General features: G+C 43.0%; 1 protein-coding gene across 8 annotated transcripts in view; it reads right to left on the bottom strand.

Moving 5' to 3' along the window:
• Positions 1-20,140, bottom strand: part of RBMS3 (RNA binding motif single stranded interacting protein 3) — a 752,431-nt gene that overhangs the window by 321,287 nt on the left and 411,004 nt on the right. For all 8 annotated transcript variants that reach the window (XM_053409861.1, XM_053409864.1, XM_053409862.1 and 5 more), the window contains one exon: positions 352-410. In XM_053409861.1, the coding sequence (XP_053265836.1) occupies positions 352-410 (59 nt within the window). The remainder of the gene's footprint in view (positions 1-351; positions 411-20,140) is intronic.

The following is a 20,140-nucleotide window of genomic DNA, read 5'->3' as shown; positions in this document are numbered from 1 at the left end:
TTTGCTTGGGAAAGCTTTCCCAAGAGTTTCAAATTTTTACATAGGAAATCAATTTGCATCACCGATAATATTGTTCAAATCAGATGACACTGTGTGGTTAGGAGGTAATTTACTTTGCTGCCGAAGCAATTTGATAGTTGTTCTGATTTGTGATTTTCATTTTGTTTGTTAATGAAAAAAATTAATGAGCAATGTTACTGGAAGTAGAACTCGAAGCCGCAGCATTATTAAACATGTTTTCAATATATTGTACATTATGTTGATTGCACCGCCAGAGTCTGAACTTTTGCAGCGCAAACACCAGTCAATCAATCTGATGTGGAATTTGCAGGGAGGACTTTTGGCACTTACCTTTGCACTGATTTGTGTTTTTGTCTAGAATTGCTTTTGTGGATACAATTTTTCCATACCTGAAAAACAAAAGTTTGGGGGGGGGGAGGAGAAATAGGGATGTTCATTTTATTGTTGTTGAAAACCTGATCCAGTTGTCAAGCATACTTAAAAGAAAAGGAGACTTAAGTGCTCCTGAAAAGTACAGCACAAACAATATTGTATGGTAATGTCCTGCATGCTGTATTTGCATTTCTCACCTGACCTTCAAAAGCTACCCTTACAAAGGTGGTTAATTTTCTATGCTTGCACTTTGATAATCAACAAAGAGACCAATTACAGTGGCAGATTTGGGGGATGTCGAGGCAAACAAAGATTTTTTTTCTGAGTGTTGATTAGATCAGGCTAAACCTGTGTTTTTTCCCTTGGTTAAATGAGATGAATGGGTGATTTTCCAAGACACAGAATGGACCACTCTCTGAAATTGGCAATGCCAGAGTGGAACATATGGGAGACTTTCAGCAGCCAGTCCAAGGGGATGCCTGTTTTCAGAACACACCGCATTGATTTGTGTGCAATTGCGCATGGAGGGATTTTTAGATTTTTGGGGTGGAAATGGTGACTAAGGGAAGAGAACATTATGGAGGTTTGTAAAATTATGACTGGTGTGAATGGAGGGAATTTTTTCTCCCTCTCGAAATATGAGAAGTTGGAAAGTCGCCAGATTGCATTTATTTCTTGACTTAGCACCATGCCATTGCCACAAAAGCTGTGCTAAGAAAGGTACAATAAAAAACCACCAGTGAAACAAAATTAAAAGCTATTTCTAAAAATCAATAGTCTAAAAATGCACTTAAAACCAAATAACTGCATACCATAAAATTAAATCAAGAAACCTTCAGCCAATACTAAATGCCCTCCCAGTTTTTAAATAGACACTGAAACACCAAGAGAGAAGTGGCCGGACACAATTCTGATAGAAGTAAAAGCTGGAATTCCACAAAAAGGGCTTATATTTTTTCTTCTTCTGGAAGAGGCTGTCTGGGGCTGATGGGAGTTGGAGTCCAGCAACATCTGGGAAGGGACCACATTGGCCACCCCTGCCCCAAACCATGTAGCAACTCAAAGGTCATTGTCAGCACTCTGAATTGTGTCTGGAAGCCAGGAGGGAGCCAGAATAAGTCCTGTCCTGGTCAAAAGGCAAGTTGCAGGATTCTGCATTAGCAAAACCTTCCAAAGCATAATGATGCCCAATCTTTGTTCTGTGTGTGAAAGCTCTTCATACAATGTATATGATAATGTACTTATAGAATGTGGCCGTTAGCTTAATCTTCAGTGGCATCTCGCCGGAAGCAGCAGCAGCAGCAGCTGTGCGGCCCTGGAAGTGGCTGGTAGTAGGGTACCAGCAAAGGCAATGCATTGTGGGATTTCACCACCCAAGATGGCTGCTTCAGTCCTTCTCATGGGCAAGGCTGACCCTGCCCTCAGGGCTACCCAGCACACAGGTTAGGAGAGACATTGGCCAGCAGGTGGGCTTCCCAAAAATAGGATCCTTGCTCTGTCCTGTGCAAAATCCTGATATTCTGCAACCAATAAAGTTGTGGTCATGTTTAACCTACACATACCCCATCCTGTTCATTGCTCCAGGTCAACAGGCCTTACATACCTGGTGCCCAAGGAAGTATTCATAGCAGTACTTATTGTCCATAGCAATAAAGCACTTAAATGTCAATGCAATGTTGTATCCGAATTAATTGGACATGCCATACTTTTCGCCCCACAAGGTGCACCTGACCATAAGACGCACCTAGTTTTTAGAGGAGGAAAACAAGGGGGGGGGAATATTCTGAATCAAATGTTGTAGGAGAGGAGTTTTAAGTGGGGAGGGAAGGAAAACCCTGGAGGGGCAAGCGGCATGTGTGGGGTGTGTAGAGAAGGAGGTGGCTAACAATGCAGGAGAGGGGTTTAAGGGGAGGGAGGAAAGTGTAGGGAGTGGGCAGTGGGGTCCGGAGGGAGCGCACTCCCCACCAGCAGGCAGTCACAGTCTGCCTGCATGCGTGACCCTGTGGTGTGGGGCACATCCCCCCCCCCAGACAAGCCACAGCTGTCTGAACATCATCCCCTCTGTCTAACCTTTTGCGGTCTCAGTAGTCTGTGGTGTCCTGTCTGTAACCTTTGTTTCGTTCGTCATACACTGTGCAAGGGGAAAATGACGCGGTGGAAACAGGTGCCAAAATAACTTTGTACCACCCCACGATCTCAGGACCGAAGATGTGTAAAGGTCACAGCCCAAAATGTATCTGCCTGGTTTGCATGTTTGTCTCAATAAAAGGAGGCTCCACAGGGCTAGCCGGCAGCTTGCATGCAGCTCACCTGTGCGCAGCTCACCTAATGATCAACCCCCAGTCTAGTGCCTTCACTTCAGAAAGGAAGGCAAAAGTTCTCCCCACCACCACCACCACCACCACCCAAGCCAGCTCTCTCTCTCTCTCTCTCTCTCTCTCTCTCTCTCTCTCTCTCTCTTTCTCCCACCTGCATGTTTTCCGGCTGCCTATGCGTCCCTGGCATGCTTTCCTGGACGCTGCAGCAGCACTGGAGCATGGAGAGGAGGAGGAGGAGGAGGCGGCAGCCGTCGGTTGCGCTCCTAGCCGCCGGAAATTGATCTGTGTAGGCTGGAGCCTGTGTACAGTGCAGCTAGGAAGGAATTAGCAGAAAGGACACGATCCCTTCCCCTCTGCTTGACATGAAGGCAGGGGATTTCCCTGCTCTTTGCTGCGTTTGATTGCCACCAGTCTCCTTGCTCAGCACGTCTGCTTGCTGCGAGGTGACGCTGCCGCGGCCGGCGCTGAGCAACGGAAGGGGAAAGGATTGTGTCCCGCTGCTCATTCCTTCCTAGCCGCGTCACCTCGCAGCAAGCAGACGCGCTGAACAAGGGGAACGGGCCACCACTGGCCCGATCCGAGTAAACACAGCAACCGAAAACACAAGAGGGTGGGCAGTAAGACCCTGAGGCAGAGGGCAGGAAAGGAATTGACTGCAGCTGTGCGCTCCCTGCCAGAAAGGGACAAGAACAAAAGGAGGGGAGCAGAGGCTGACTTTAACCTCCCAGTTAAAACTGTACGCGGCAAGGAACTCAAAACAAAATAGGAGTCACAATTGAATCTTTAGGAAGGCGCTACAATAATTAGGCATGGTGAACAGACGGTAGCCTTGGGGTGCTGTACAGCGATAGAGAGGCTCCACACACAAGGACACTCAAACGCCCAAATGCCCCCTTTAAGCACACGACTCACATGCCTCTGCACACAGAGCAAAATATGCCCGATACAGGAACCCCAGAAACCTCCTCTCTACAGCCTTCTCTCCTCCGTGACGCATGATCCGATTTTTGCCCCTGCACTCGGGCGATTCGGCTCCAGGGACCACACATTCGCTCCATAAGACGCACAGACATTTCCCCTTACTTTTTAGGAGGAAAAAAATGTGTCTTATGGAGCGAAAAATACAACAAGTTTTTCCTAAATAAAAGTTAATAATTAATTGAAGTGTCCAAGACCCCAAGTTCTGATAATTGGTCATAAATGGAACAATAACATCTGATAACCAATTTTTCTTGCTTAGATGTCTGGCGCTGTAATTTGTCTTTGGGGATATGGCTCTTCTCATCATTGCAAGCAATGCAATTTTAATTCTTGCCACGCAGAGATACCAAAAGGGCATTACACAATGGGAATCTACATGCAGATAGCATGGAATGGCATAATGCATAACAGAGCTGGCCTGCTAATTTTTAATACTTTTATTTTTAATACTAACCATGGTTTGCTTGTTTGTTCTTTTTTAAAAAAACACCTCTAAAACTAACGATATTTAACTCTGTATTCTCGTATCACCGTGTTTGTGTGTGCACATGTGCAGATTTTCAGTTTGAAATTTCACAGACTTCTAGTCAAGTCCATAAACCTCAATAGGTCTATTCTGAGTAGGAATAGAGTTGAATGCCAGCCTCTCTCTCTTGACCTTCATTCACTGTCACCGACAGGAAGCTCCTGCAGCCAATCAGAAGCCGCAGAAGCCCCGTCGGATGTTCAGCTTCCAAAAGAACATTCGAAAATCGGAGCAGTCACTTCCGGGTTTCAATCGTTCAGGAGCCAAAACGTTCAAGAACTAAGCTGTCTGAAAACCAAGGTATTTAGAAGTTGCCAAGGCCAATGGCTAGGACAATAAATTTGCTGCTGATATTTTAAGAACTCTTGATTCCTAAGTTGTTAGTTTAAGATTTTGCATGGTTTATTTTATTATAATATTATACAAGCAACCACCCAATTGCATGGGAGTTACGTTCCATGTCATCACATGCAACAGTTGAGTGTATATAAGCTCATCATGCCTTGTCCTCATCATGCCCACGCCACTGCCCTGATCTGGCCACTTCTGAGTCACTGTGATACACATGTGCACAGTCATGCATCAACTGAACACATGTAAATGTTGCCTGTATTTCACTTCCATAATCTATTGGTAATTCACAAGACTCTTTTGTCCAGAAAATATTGTTGCTAAAATATGCACCAAGACGTAGGAGTTGCATTATCTTAAATAATTATCTACAATAATTATAAAAACCAATCCATCCTTGCCCTGATATTTCACATTAAAAGTTAATATATGGAACAAGGCTTACTGAAGCAATATTCCTCAGCCAACAAAGTTTGATTGATGTCTTGTTCAGAAATGTCATGGGGGAACGTGGTTGTTGTTTTTTAATCTGGTTATGCTACTGAAACAGGAGTAATTAGATTTCCAAGGCCTCCAACAAGTTAAGCAATTTGGAAGTAAAAATAAAAGGCAAATTTGCCTTGGCAAATAAGCACAGAAATATGTACTGGTTACATGTGAAAGGAGAATAATATGCTCCAATAATTACCAGTAAGAAGATTGCAACATAATCTTGTTATAATAGGAAGCAATGCGACAACATACACAATTCCACCCCACCCCCCCTTTAAATAGCTGGGTGAATGTTTCTGTGCTCAAACCATGATTTGGGATGCACACATAGAGTATTCACATAAGATCTGCTTTAAGATAATTATTGGTAATTAGAAAATATGAGGTTTCTCTCATTAAATTCAAGACTGCTTGGGAGCAAGCGCTTGGAGATTACTGCTAAAGTTTTATTTCCCACCTTATCATAAAGACTTAGACAGCAGATGGAAGAGTAGATCATAGGGTCTGCATTTTAAAGCAAGCAAACCTATTCTGCTTTCTTGGACCATGGATCAGAACACCGTTGTCAATCAGATCCCATACGTCTCTGAATTTTGTGAGCCAGTTTGGTTTCAGATAAGTATGCACAAAAAATTGTATTTTAGGGAAACTGTATTGGAAAGCATACAAAAAAGTGTTATAGAAGTAGTACCAGTGAAGGCAGTTTGTACACACTTTATAATTTAGATTAAGTTTTTTCACATCTTTTAAAGTCATTAAAGGGTCTAGACCTTAAACTGCCTGTATGCAGGACTGACATGAAACAGAAATGGGCTAATCTGCCCTTTCCTAGTCAGACCAGACAAAAGTGCATCCCTATTTCCCATTATTTTAACGTCATGTAATATTGCTTTTGCAAGAGTTAGTATGCATAATTCTCTCTGGATTCAGCATACTAAGTTCTTATTGAGATCAATGGGGACCAAATGCTTAACTCTGTTTCTAAATTTCATTGACTTCCCAGAATTATTTCCAGTTACTATGCCAATGCCAAGTGGATTTCATGACTGTGTGGCAATTTAACTTGATCGGTAATTTAACCTGTGGTCTCCTGTGTCCTTTCACTGGATATTCCTAAAGCTTAGTTCTACAAACTAGTTAACTAGAGAATTATTCCAAATGGCTCAGGTACTTGGGACAGAGGTGAAACACACTGTCTTAAATTCACTTACTCTATTCCTTTACAGGTATAGCCAGGGCTTCTTTTCATCTGGAACTTACTGGAACAGAGTTCCACCACCTGTTTGCAGCGTACTGGCAACTGTATAGTGGCACAACGCCCAGAGCTCAACAACTTTGCCCCCTGCCCCCAGTTCACCAATTTAGGGTTGTCTGTCAAAAAAAGAGCGGGGATTCCTGCACCTCTTTTTCTAGAAAAAAAGTGCTGGATATAGCTGCCTGTCACTTTGGTGATTTGATGTAGTACTCACAGTCATTAACCAAGGCTATAATCCTGCACTCAGTTCAGCTGCTTAAATCTCATCCACTTCAATTAGCTTCAGCCAATCTAAATGGGTCCCACGTTGCAGCTTAAGACAATATTCAAGAGAGAATGTGTTTCAAAATGGAAATAATGGGGAAAGTAACTCCAGAATTTCTCCCAAAATATGCCTGCCAGCTGTCAGATCTCCACTGAAATATGTTGTTGTTTGTTTTATTGTATTTTTAAGATTTAGATATTGGTCTTTGTCAAAATAGGGTAGAACTTAACAAACAAAGGGGCAATACCCAACGCAACACATCTGCTAACACAAGGACTTGCAGGTGTGCAAAGGAAATTCCCTCCCCTCTCTGTGTGCAACCCCTAAATCTGTTCCCCTACCCTAATCCTCTGGAACAGGTTTATGGGGCACACACACAGGGAAGGGAAGAGGATAGAGAAATTCCACTGCACATCTGAAAGTCCCTGAGCTAGTGGAACTGGTTAGTTGGACATCTCTCAATATGATATAAATACTAAACGTCTTTCCATTTGCAGTGTTGGATGGCAGGTTGAGAGGAGTTCCCTACCAGGACAGACTTTGCTCGTGTGCTCAAGACATCGATTCCATAAAACATATTTTGTTGCACTGTGCAAAATATGAGCAAGCCAGGGCTGAACTGATATTACCCTTGCTGGTACCTTTCCCGGGAAAATCAGAGGCTCACTATGTCAGGTTCCTATTGGAAGACTGGACATATGCTAGAACCTTAGCAGTGGCAAAGTTTTTATCGGTGGTTGCAAGAAACAATGATCCCTATATTATGAACGAAATGCTTGTTTAACCTTGAGGTAACCTGGGATGTGGTGAGGCTGTGCCTGCCGCTCCAATGCTAGGGTAATAATAATTTATAATAATAATTTCTTATTTATACCCCACCCATCTGGTTGGGCTTTCCCAGCCACTCTGGGCAGCTTCCAACAAAATATTAAAATACAATAATGCATCAAACATTAAAAGCTTCCCTACACAGGGAAGGCAGGGCTGCCTTCAGATGTCTTCTAAAAGTCTGGTAGTTGGTTTTCTCTTTGACATCTGGTGGGAGGGCATTCCACAGGGCGGGTGCTGCTACCGAGAAGGCCCTCTGCCTGGTTCCCTGTAACCTGGCTTCTCGCAGTGAGGGAACCACCAGAAGGCCCTTGGCGCTGGACCTCAACGTCCGGGCAGAATGATGGGGGTGGAGACGGTCCTTCATGTATCCTGGACCAAGGCCGTTTAGGGCTTTAAAGGTCAGCACCAATACTTTGAATTGTGCTCAGAAATGTACTCCCAGTCACCAGTCTAGCTGCCGCATTCTGGATTAGTTGTTTTTTCCGGGTCACCTTCAAAGGTAGCCCCACATAGAGCACATTGCAGTAGTCCAAGCGGGAGATAACCAGAGCATGCACCACTCTGGCAAGACAGGCTGCGGGCAGGTAGGGTGTCAGCCTGCGTACCAGATGGAGCTGGTAGACAGCTGCCCTGGACACAGAATTGACCTGCGCCTCCATGGACAGCTGCGAGTCCAAAATGACTCCCAGGCTGTGTACCTAGTCCTTCAGGGACACAGTTACCCCATTCAAGACCAGGGAGTCCCACACACCTGCCTGCCTCCATCCCCCCAAAACAGTACTTCTGTCTTGTCAGGATTCAACCTAAATCTGTTAGCCACCATCCATCCTCCACCCATTCCGTTAAAAGAATCTAGGGGCTTTCCTTGCTTTTGTCCGATCCCCTTCCAGGGGTTAGGGCCACGCCAGAGCCCCTGGGAGCATTTGGGGTGAGTTGAGTCTGAACCTGGTCCAGTGCTCCCCCAGGATGTTTTCCTGGAGTCCAGGCGTCAATGCTGCCCTGCTGAGCTCAGGTGCAACTAGTCGTGAACCAATGCCTAAGCAAACCACTCACAATCTGTAATCAATAAAGTTGTGGCCAAAATTATGCCAATAACCTTAAACTAAATTCTGTGTCAATTGTGTCTTTATTTATTGGGGGAGGTCTTGGGATCTTAACACGCAATAAGCCAAACATGGTAACATAACTGTACATAATTCATAATGAGCAAGGCATAGCAGGCAGCATATAAAATCATACACAATGTAATAAACGCCACAACTCAGCCCCTGCAAAATTGCTCATAACGGAAGTGAATGTCTCAGGTGCAACTATAAAACACAACGCAGCAGTCTTCTGAAAAATAAGGAAGAAATCAGTAGTGGAACACTTCTCAGTGTACAAAACTAGCCGTTAATCCCATCCACCCCCTTACCCAAAGAAAATGGCAAACCCTTCCAACTCTCAACTTGGGAACTAGCTTTTCCTTTCTCTCTCACCCTGTGAAATGTCCGCCTCTCGCCTAAGATTGTCCCACCATCTATCTGCCACTGCTATAATGACAATCGCTTTGTAAAACATAAAAGCTTTAGAAATTTGTAGATGAATAGGTGCCCCATATGTGCCCACTCAGTTGGCAGAATTGGCACTTGGGCAGGTGCCACATAAATACCCACACCACGTCTGTAAGAACTCAGTCGTTTAGTGTGGCAGCAATGAAACTTTGGAACTCCTTGCCTCTTGATATCACTGTATTCTTTTTGTCGCCTGCGAAACATATTCTTATTTAGACAAGCTTAGCAAGGTCTTTAGAAATATATATGAGTTTTTATTTGTTTTAGCCTGTTCTACTGCGATTTTAACCTTCTGTAAGTTTTAAACTGGAGTTGTAAATTTTTTAAGCAACAAATTTATTGTTTTTGTAAGCGTTGATTCTATGATTATCAAGCAGTATATAAATTTTAGGAGCTAAATAAATAAATATCAAAAAGTGGCTTTGCATTTCAAACCCCTATTTTTCTACTTACATGTTTTTCATTATTTTTATGTCCCTTAAAAAAAAATCACCAAAACTCCAAAATGTGTGCAGCAACTATTTTTTAAAATAAATAAATAAAAGGCTTATAAACCCACCTTTTCACAATGAGCTCAAGATGACTATACCATTGCATAACTTGGGCTATAATCCAATGCCTATCTACCTAGAAATAAATTCCATTGAAAGCCATTAGAATCACAGAATCATAGAATAATTGTTTAGTTGGAAGGGACCCCAAGGGTCATGCAGGAATTTTTTGCCCATAGTGGGGCTCAAACCCACAACCCTGAGAATAAGAGTCTCATGGTCTACCGACTGAGCTATTGGATTTACTTCTGAGTAGACATGTAAGGTGGGACGCTGGTGGCGCTGTGGGTTAAACCACAGAGCCTAGGACTTGCTAATCAGAAGGTTGGCGGTTCGAATCCCTGTGATGGGGTGAGCTCCCGTTGCTCGGTCCCTGCTCCTGCCCACCTAGCAGTCTGAAAGCATGCCAGTGCAAGTAGATAAATAGGTACCGCTCTGGCGGGAAGGTAAACGGCGTTTCCGTACGCTGCTCTGGTTCGCCAGAAGCGGCTTAGTCATGCTGGCCACATGACCCGGAAGCTATATGCCGACTCCCTTGGCCAATAAAGGGAGATGAGCGCTGCAACCCCAGAGTCGGCCATGACTGGACCTAATGGTCAGGGGTCCCTTTACCTTTACTAGACATGTATAGGATTATGCTGTCAAAATATAAACATCAAGAGAGAACATTACAAGGCACATTTAAAAAATATTTTTTTTAAAAAAATAGCATGTGTGTGTGTGTGCGCGCGCATCTGTGTTTACATGTGTACAACCAGTGACTTAAAGCCCTACCATGGGGGGAAGTGGGGGCAGAGAGAATCACTAGAGGATGTTTTCTGGAATTCAGAGAGAGAGGACATGTTGTTCACAATTATAAAAGTTCTGAACAGCAGCTCATTCATCCAGTTACTGCTTCTCCTCCACAAGTGAAAAGACTGAAAATACTAAATATTCCTGCAGGTATACAAATCTTGGGACACCAGGATCCAGATCAGATGATAAACTTCACCCAATCTCTGGGAAGGATAGCAAGTGCTCAAAATACAGTAGTATTTCAGCCACATGCAGTTTTTGCCAAAAATGAACCAATAATCTAGCAACAGCCTCAGGCTGCAATCCTATACCCATTTAACCTCTGAGTAAGCTGCATTAATGGGACTTACTTCTGAGTAAGCATGTGTAGGATTGCACAGTGTTTAAGACAACGACTCATTCTGCATTTTATATGGCTTTTCCATTCAATCCATTAGTCTCCCCTTCGCTTTTTTAAACATATAGTGCTTCTGGGTAGAAAAACAGAATAACATAAAACTCCATTTTTCACAGAGAGAGAGAGAGAGAGAAAAGATGAAAGTCTTCTACCACCAGGGACTGTCAACAAACAAATCACTGCAAGTTAAGCATTTTATAGAGTTCACGCAGCGTGTGCAAGAATCACACGTGAGCCTAGAAACTTCTTTTCATTATTTACAAATTATGGATGTCTACTTGTCTGGGCTTTCTATAGTAATAATTATTTGTGAAATTCTAATACCAGTGCCTTTCCATATGAGTTTATTCCTTTCAGAAATTATTTATAGGCACTGTATCAGAGGAAGCTTTCGGCTCATTAAATATTTCTACTCACTCTATTTTCAAGGGGGATATATCAAGTTTTATTCATTTCAAAAGGGTGTATTTAACACCTCAAAGAGGAAACTCAAACACATTTTTCTCTGATGCAATTATTTCAGCCGAAACAAATAAAACAACCATAACGTAATTGTGTTTTATAGTAACAAAATCCTGCACTCTGTAGGCTAACCATTGCTTTTTATTTAAAAAAAAAGATGGTATTTGTTGGTTCCACATATCTCCTTGACTGAGATCTACCGTAATTTACACTTTTTTTTTTAATGGTTAAGTCCCTGTGAGGTAATTTTGCCACATCCATTTAGTGTGGCGATTTCATACTGAACAAATGCATCTTTGCTGTATTTTGGCCCTTTTTTGCACTCCATGAGCTATTAAAGGCTAAGTTAATAATAGTAATAATTTTTATTGTTTATACCCCGCCCCATCTGGATGGGTTGCCCCAGCCACTCTAGGCAGCTTCCAACACATATAAAAACATAACAGCAAGGATTAAAAAATTAAAAAGTTGTGTTTTTTAAAAAAATATTTTTATTAAAGATTTCTTAGTTTACAAAAATACATTCATTGTCTCCTTCTCAAGTTGTATTTTCTACAAATCAGTTTCATTTGTTATGAGGCTTTAGTATTGCATACAATGTTAGGTTAGAAAGAAAACGGGGGGAGAGGGGGAAATGGTGAGTGGGGTGGGGTGGAAACGCTTCTATTCTACTTAGTGTATGTGTGGGGTTTTGTGTCAGCGTCACATGTGGGTTCTCTTACTATTCACTTGTTGTATTTCTTTGGTGGTGAAAGATGTGGGGTGTGGCTTAGGGTGTGGTTGGTTGTCTTTGGTTGGCTACAGTGAGATTTGTTTTTGTGTGTGAGCTGGGCATGTGTGTGTTTTTGGATCCGGTTAGCCATATTGACTCGTATGCTATCGGTGGATTCTTGTTGTTGTGTTGTTGGGCTGTGTATGTGATAAAGGGGAACCATACCGGGGTGAAGGCGTCTTATCCTACGAGTTTTTCTAATAAGGCTGTTTCCCATACTCTTTGATACCATTGGTCCATGCTTACTCCTGACCGGTCTTCTCCAGTGTCTGGCTATGATGCTTCCGGCTGCTGAGAATAGATGGGTTATGAAAAGTTGCGCTCTGGTATCTTAAATACCAGCTCCTGCTGAGGGCACTTCAGGAACAACCTATGTGGTTCTTAAGAATATGGCACACTCCTAATTAACTGTGCCAGAATGCAATGCACCCACACCAAATAGTTTCTACTTTTCCTGATCTGTATCCAAAATACTGAACTGAAATCTACATTGCTCCATGCAAATGAATATCCAGCTGGACATATGTGAATCAGCTTTCTTCAAGGGGCCTTCAGCACACCTCTGCACACTATGGCAAAGCCAAGGATAGAATTTCGGTCCTGCACGCCATAATTTCCTGTCTTTCACTAATCTGCACTAGGCCCTAATGTTATAATAATGTCATTTTTTTGTGGGTGTGATTGAATTATCCACAGCATTAAGAGGATCTGAGGGGTTATGAGAGCACATACTTCTCAGCACACACAATTACCAAGCAGTATTAAGCCCCATCCGTGCGCCTCCAGTTAGCAGAACTGGGAGACAGCGACGTCATGAGACAAAAGAGCACTTTACGGTTGGCATCCAGCCTGATCCGGCGAGCCCTGTGCATAAAAAAGCTCCCACTGAAGTAAGCGAAAGCCCTCTTCCACAAAGTCCACAGCATTATTGAAAGCAAGCGGCAAATCTTCAACATTCAAAGTGGAACATGTTGACAGGTTGGGTGGCTGCTTCTCTCTTATAGAGGGTCATGCACGAATTGTAGTCACTCTGCAGACTTTAATGATAGGAAGAGATTGAAATGTGTCCTATTTCTGGGGAATGTGAAGAAGGCCCACTGAGATTTGAAAAGCGCAGCCTGCCTGTTAGCGAAAATTCTTGCTGCAGAGAATTGCTGCAGGGAAAAAGGGGGCAAGCAAGGGAAAAATAAAAGAAACAGACCCCCAGCTGTGTTAAAGTAAGCTGGCACCACTTATCTGCCTTAGTTGACTGTGAGGCTTTCACGCACACAATCCTTAAGGATCTAACTGAGGAAAGGGGTGGCCTTTATTTTCATTATAATAATAATAAATAATAAAATTTTATTTATACTCTGCCCTTCCTGGTTCAGAAAACCGGCCTCAGGGCGGCTAACAACAAATTTAAAATAATTGATGCAACAAAAACAGCATAAATACAGTATAAAACGTGAATAACAATAAATTCAGAATTAAAAAATCAATTTAGGGGGAAAATCCATCCAATAAACATTAGATGATCACCAGGGCTAGCTGGCTAAATTAGTCCTATTTGGGCCAGTGAGGAGACCAAGGGAGAATTAACTGTGGGATCCCAGAGTGGGTAATTTTCATAAAAAACGGGAGGGGGAGGGAAGGAAGTGGAATAAAAGATCAGGCTAAGTTCAAGTTGAAAGCCAAGCAGAATAGCTCTGTCTTACAGGCCCTGCAGAATGAAGTTAAATCCTGCAGAGCCCTGGTCTCATGGGGCACAGCATTCCACCAGGTCAGAGCAATCACTGAGAAGGCCCTGGCCCTGGTGGAGAATAATCTGACTTCCTTAGGGCCCGAGACCTCTAAACTATGATTATTCATGATTAGTCCAATGGTGTTGTGCAGTCATGCAAAGTCATATTTCAGAGCTATGGGAATGCATTTGGCTGAGCCCAAGACTCACATGTTTCCCCATCTTCCCCCTCTGTGCAAGGTCACAAGATCAGAAGATTTCACTTCTATAAGATTTCCCATACGTTGTGGCTACTTGTTTCCTCTAAGCTAAGAATGGTGCTTAGGGTTAACTGTTGTTTAAGGAAACGATGCGGGATAATTAATGTAGAAGTTGGTTAGTCTCCCTAAATCACAGTTAAACTAACCACAGTCTCTCTGGCTTTGGACATTAAAAAGTACAGCGGAACCTCAGTTTTCGAACGTAATCCGTTCCGGAAGACCGTCCGTCTTGCAAAACGTTCAAAAACCGAGGCGCAAAGGGCTGTTGGCAAATTCAATTGAGAAAATTGAAAAACATGCAGCGGAAGCTGTCGACTTCTGATGCACGTTCGAAAACAGAAGCATTTACTTCCGGGTTTTCGGTGTTCGGGTTCCGAAATGTTCGTCAACAGAGACGTTTGAGAACCGAGGTTCCACTGTAACTGGTTATTTGAAAATGGAAGTAAAAGCTTCTAATCTCTTTCTCACAGTCATGTCGGAAGAGAGAAGGCAGAAGAAGAGTCCAGAGCTTTGGGCACATAATGCAAAACCTTAGGTTAGTATTACGTATGAACCAGATTAGCGAGTAGAAGGGATGGCCAAATTTGTCCATTTTGATTTCCCTCAGATTCTCATTATTCCAATCGTAAATTCAGTTCACATTTCTGTAGCAATATAACTGCTAGCACATTTGCAAAGCTAAATAGGGTCTGGTATGGTTTCAAATTGGATGGAGGACCAACCGCATGTTGATATTTCCTGCACTGCAGGAGGTTGGAACTAGATGACCCTTGGGGTCCATTTCAATTCTGTGCTTTGACTCCAGTTCTTTCAGTTTGCAATTTAAAAGAAAAAAGTTTTCAAGAAAATTCATTAGCATTTTAAAGTGAATTTCTCCTAACAGACTTTTTTTTTTTCAATTTTGCCTAATATACACATTCTTACAAAGCAATTTTTGCTAATACTTTACCCCATTTTTTGTAGACATGATTTGGCTGGAGAACTGTGCTGCAACATTTGGAGAAGTGCAATTTTTGGGAGTTTTGGTTTGCTTGCTGCTTCGGAAATTGCAAAATATGTAGGTTCGCCTCTAAATGCAACTTGACTCTCTCCCCCATCACTGGCGAAGAGTTACGTACATGGGTTTCCAGTGGGCCCAGATGCCTAACATGCTACTCAATGTCTGGTGCAAATGTAACTCCTCACTTGCTGGCAGGCATCAGAATAATCTATTGATAGGCCAATATATTGAACCTATCACACAAGCAATCACTTAGACATGCAATCAACCAATGTATTGGAGCAAGTCCCACAAGCATGGTGACCTGGAAACCACCAGAAATATGCCACACTGCACTGTACTCTAGCCCAACTTAGTACCTTTTTATACATAATGAATTTGGATACCATATGGGCTCAGCGATTAATTAACGGCTCAGGACTGCAATACCTCAAGGACCGCCTCTTTCCATATGAACCTACCCAAACCCTGAGATCACCTTCTGAGGCCCTTCTTCATGTGCCTCCTCCTCAAGAGGTCCAGAGAGTGGCAACATGAGAACGGGCCTTCTCTGCTGTGTCTCCCCATCTGTGGAATGCTCTCCCTAGGGAAGTTTGCCTGGCGCCTTCATTACACACCTTTAGACGCCAGGCAAAAACATTCCTTTTTAACCAGGCCTTTGTTTGATCCCATTTACATCCTATGTCCTTTTAAAATGTTTTTTTTTTTGGGGGGGGGGGGCTATTGGGTTGCTGTTTTTATTTTTATTAGGTATTTTGTTATTTTATATCTTTATTTTATTCTGTGAACTGCCCTGAGACACCCGGGTAGAGGGCGGTATATAAATTCTCATAATAATAATAATTGTCAGGGAACTGCCATCAGCTCAGAGGCGAGAGGTGGAAGGGCAGTTGTGTTATAGGGAACCTCCGAAAATCTTGCGAAGCAGTTTCTCCTCTGGCGAGGAGGGAAGCCCCGCCTCCAGTGGAGAGGATGTGGTGGGAGCAGGGGATGCTTGGAAGAGCCTCAACACTGAGCCTGAGCAAACCGGAGGGGAGGGAAGTACCCCTTTGCCAGCGCCCATTCTGCGCAGTAGGTTTAGGCGAAGGGAAGGGAGGAGAAGGTTGGGGGTCACACAACTGTTATGCTGGAGGATTCTGCTAGCAAGTGAGCCAGACATGAACTTGAGACGCTCTTCACTGTAAATAGTTTGCGCTAATAATAAAGCCTGGAAAAGACAGGTCGGAGTCTTGCCTGTTTGCTCTTGAGCAACCACACCAGCACCTGACTAATAATAATAATAATAATAATAATAATAATAATAATAATATCAGTATCAATATGTGTGTTTAATACAAGGGGTCCTAAGAGAGCCTGTTGCCAGATTTAGGGCACTGGGTAGCATCCTACTTCCACGGGCTGGAGTTCCACTTACAGTGGATATATTTGCAACTACATCACCCACCCACTGGTGTCACCAATATGGAACTTGGTCCTGTGAAAAGGCATCAACGTATGTTCACATCCTCCCAGGCCCCCTTGCATTGAGCCAGCCCGATTCTGAATGGCTGCCATTCAGCAGAAGAATGCAAGCCCAGGAGCCAAACGGGGGTCTTTGTTCAAAAGCGGAATGGGCATGCAGCTGCAATAACTGGAAGAATTAACAGCCAGTGGTTTGTTCTTTTTTTAAGGTGTTGCTAGAGCAGCATAAAAAGGCTAGGGACCGTCACATAATTAAGAAGCCCCCCCCCCCGCCTTGTGTAAAGTGTAATAAAGATGACAGCAACAGACCAAACAATTTCAGGAGAGCTATAAAATATTTATTAGGCCACCTTCCCCTTATTACACAGTACAAGGCCATTGTTTTCAGCTTACTGGAGATGGCAAAGGAGAAATCATACAATTAAATAAAATAAAATATTTGTTTCAGTGCCGGCAATATTTAATAGCCACATCGTTACAGCCTGCCCTTTTCTTCCATCAGTGAGAATTACAACCACATCTTAAAGAGACCCTCTGTACAATGAGTGAGCAATAGAATTATCCTCTGTGTCCCTGGGTTGTTTTTGTTGTTTTTCCTTTCTATTAATTGCTCTAGTAGCTCAGTGCTATCTATATTCTCTGTTAGAAAGTACTGTGCCTGTGTGATTGTATAAAGAAGCAAAACTGAAAGGTGTTTTCATAACCCCCCACCCAACTCTCCATTTTCATTAGTGTTGTTTCCTAACTGTTAGGCTAAAGCCTGTGCACATACACAAACACACCACCAACAAACACCATTCAATGAAGCTGTGATCTGCACATGTGCAATGACTGTCTCAGATGTACACACCTCAGCTTAACTGCAGTCTTAAGTTTTCAAACTAGATGGAAGGTGCAAGTGCTCTGCGAGTGCAGCTTTCTCCCGACTTAAGTGCAGAGTGTTTGAGGCCTGGGACATTCGCAGGGAAACCAAAATGCTTGTTTACAAAGCTATTGTACTACCAACCTTAATGTACGCTTGTGAAACGTGGACCACTTTTAAATACCATCTCCAACTCCTCGAAAGATTCCATCAACAGTGTCACCAAAAAAATTTACACATCACTTGGGAAGACAGGCAAACTAAAGCCAGTGTACTGGAAGCAAAGATCACCAGTGTTGAAGCAATGATCCTTCAACATCAACTTTGTTGGACTGGTCATGTTGTGCGGATGCCTATCGTCTTCCAAAGGAACTATTCTATTCCAAACTTTAAAATGGAAAGCACAATGCTGGTGGTCAACAAAAGAGGTTTAAAGACTCTCTCAAGGCAAATCTTTTAAAAAAAAGTAGTATAAACACCAACAACTGGGAAACACTGGCCTGTGAGTGCTCCAATTGGAGAACAGCCTTTACCAAAGGTGTATTGGGCTTTGAAGATGCTTGAACTCAGAACAAAAGGGAGAAACGTGCTTGGTAAACCCTCACCATGATCAACTCCCACCCGGAAACCTATGTCCCCACTGTGGAAGGACGTGTGGATCCAGAATTGGCCTCCGCAGTGACTTACGGACTAACTGTTAAAACCGTGTTCATGGTAGACAATCTTACTTAGCTACGAGTGATCGCCAAAGAAGAAAGAAGGTTTGAGGGAACACATTATCAACAGGGAGTATTTCTCAGGAAACTGTAGGATACATATGGATTGTGGCTAAGGTGTACCCACGATAGAAGTGGGAGTGCACTGGAGCGAGAGTAAACATGGAACATGTGCGCAGCGCTCATTGCTAAAGCAGGGAAGAACCTTCCGTGCCAACAAATATCTCTTAAGTAGCATTATAGCTGCCTGCTTTCCAAATATAAATCATACATAAATGCTTCTCAGTCAAATAATTCCAGGAAGTTACCAAATACTTGGAATAAACATTGCTGCGTTTTGCAGGGGGCAAAGCTCTTGTTGCTGCTTGTTCAAAACGGCTGGGGGAGAATCCAGCTATTTGGAGTACAATGGCATTTTTGTTTTGTGTACTGATAGCATGGCACTATACTGAAGGCATCAGCCCCTTATTCTGTTTCCCCTTGTTAAAAGGGAGGCCATATGCTTAAACTCTGAGTGCTAGCAGAAACCGATGCTCAGAATGTTTGGTTTTTCTGACGTTTCATTATAAATATTATTACTAGTCACGTTATGGCATTAAGATAACATTTCTGAAGAACTGCTCCACATCTTTTCTGCAGAGAGCAGGGAATAAAGATCACTTTCTACTCTGTGACCACCATGGAAATCAAAGGCGAATGCCACATTCTTCTCCTAATGCCTGCACATTAGTAAATATTGATTGGAATTAGGTCCATGTGTCAAGATGACAAGGGTTCTTTATTTTATTAAGTTTGTTAGGAAGTATAGCTGAAAACCTAGCACAGACCTCATGTTTGTCTCTCGTTCCTGCAAGTGCATTTCACACCAGAAAAGTGCTATAGGCCTGGATTCAACTAGCCCGGAACGCTAGCAAAAACCAGTGTGAGGAGTCCTGCTAGTGCAACAGGGCTTTTCTTCGTTTCCTCCCTCCCTCTCTTGCACTCTCTGTATCTCCCCAAATCCACTCTGGAGGTCCACTCCCAGCACAGTGCACAAGGAGAGGGGAGGAGGAAACGTTCCACCTGGCAAGAAGAACTGACAGAATAATCAAAAGAGCACACACTTAATCCCTCCCACAGCTCCCTAGTCTGGAACGTGTAGACTGTCATATATGGGGGATGCTAGCCAATCACAAAGGGCATTCTTCCACTCCACTCTAGAACTGGCCAAGCAGATCAACAGAGAACATATGACATGGTAGCATGAAGTAAAGTGCTCCTTGGGGAATTATACATGAGTGGCACTGAGAGATTCGTAAAGTGTGAATTGTAAGTAGGGGCTTTCCAAGCCTCTCCCTCCTGTATGGGAGCAGTGTCCGGGCGGAAATCAATCCAATGTCTGGGGAAATCCTGATGTACGGCAGCCCAGATTGGCAGTGGTGTTTTTCCATAATAATAGCTCAAACTAGCAAAACTATAAAAAGTTCAACAAGTCCCCCCCCCCAAAAGAAAAACCTCAATAACCCTAGAAATGTTACTTGATATACTGATTTGTTAAAAGCAAATGGACATGGAATTCATCAAATCATAAATAAAAATCAGTAGTTTTAAAACAAATACAGTCATACTTTGGTTTTCGAACAGCTTAGTCCTCAAACGTTTTGATTCCTCAATGCTACAAACCTGGAAGTGAGTGTCCTGGTTTGCAAACTATTTTTTGGAAGCCGAATGTCCGATGGGGTTTCCACGGCTTCCTATTGGCTGCAGGACCTTCCTGCAGCCAATCAGAAGCTGCGGTTTGGTTTCCAAACATTTTGGAAGTCGAACAGACTTCCAGAACAGATTCTGTTCGACTTCCAAGATACAACTGTATACATAACGAAACTACATGTAAGATTGCAAGTTAAAGGTACATGTCTGGGTAGGTTTGCCTACATAAGATTTTCAGCAGGTGCTGAAAACAAGACAGCCACAGAGAATAGCAATGAGCAGGGGAAATTGGTGGATGAAAGGGCCAATGCCAAACATTTGGAGATGGGGAGACGTTGGAAGAGGCTAGGCTCAGTCGTGACAGCGAGTGAGCTTGCTATGGAAAAAAATTCTTCCTTTCTTTTTCTTCAGACCTAGTTTTTTTTTGTTTTTGTTTTGAGGATAAATGGATGTGCCAGGAGCATGCCTGCTATTTTCCAGGAGCTGA

The sequence above is a fragment of the Podarcis raffonei genome, chromosome 12 (genome assembly GCF_027172205.1).
Source record: "Podarcis raffonei isolate rPodRaf1 chromosome 12, rPodRaf1.pri, whole genome shotgun sequence".
NCBI classification, from domain to species: domain Eukaryota; kingdom Metazoa; phylum Chordata; class Lepidosauria; order Squamata; family Lacertidae; genus Podarcis; species Podarcis raffonei.
The sequence above is the reverse complement of the archived record's forward strand: the minus strand, read 5'-3'. Positions and strand labels throughout refer to the sequence as shown.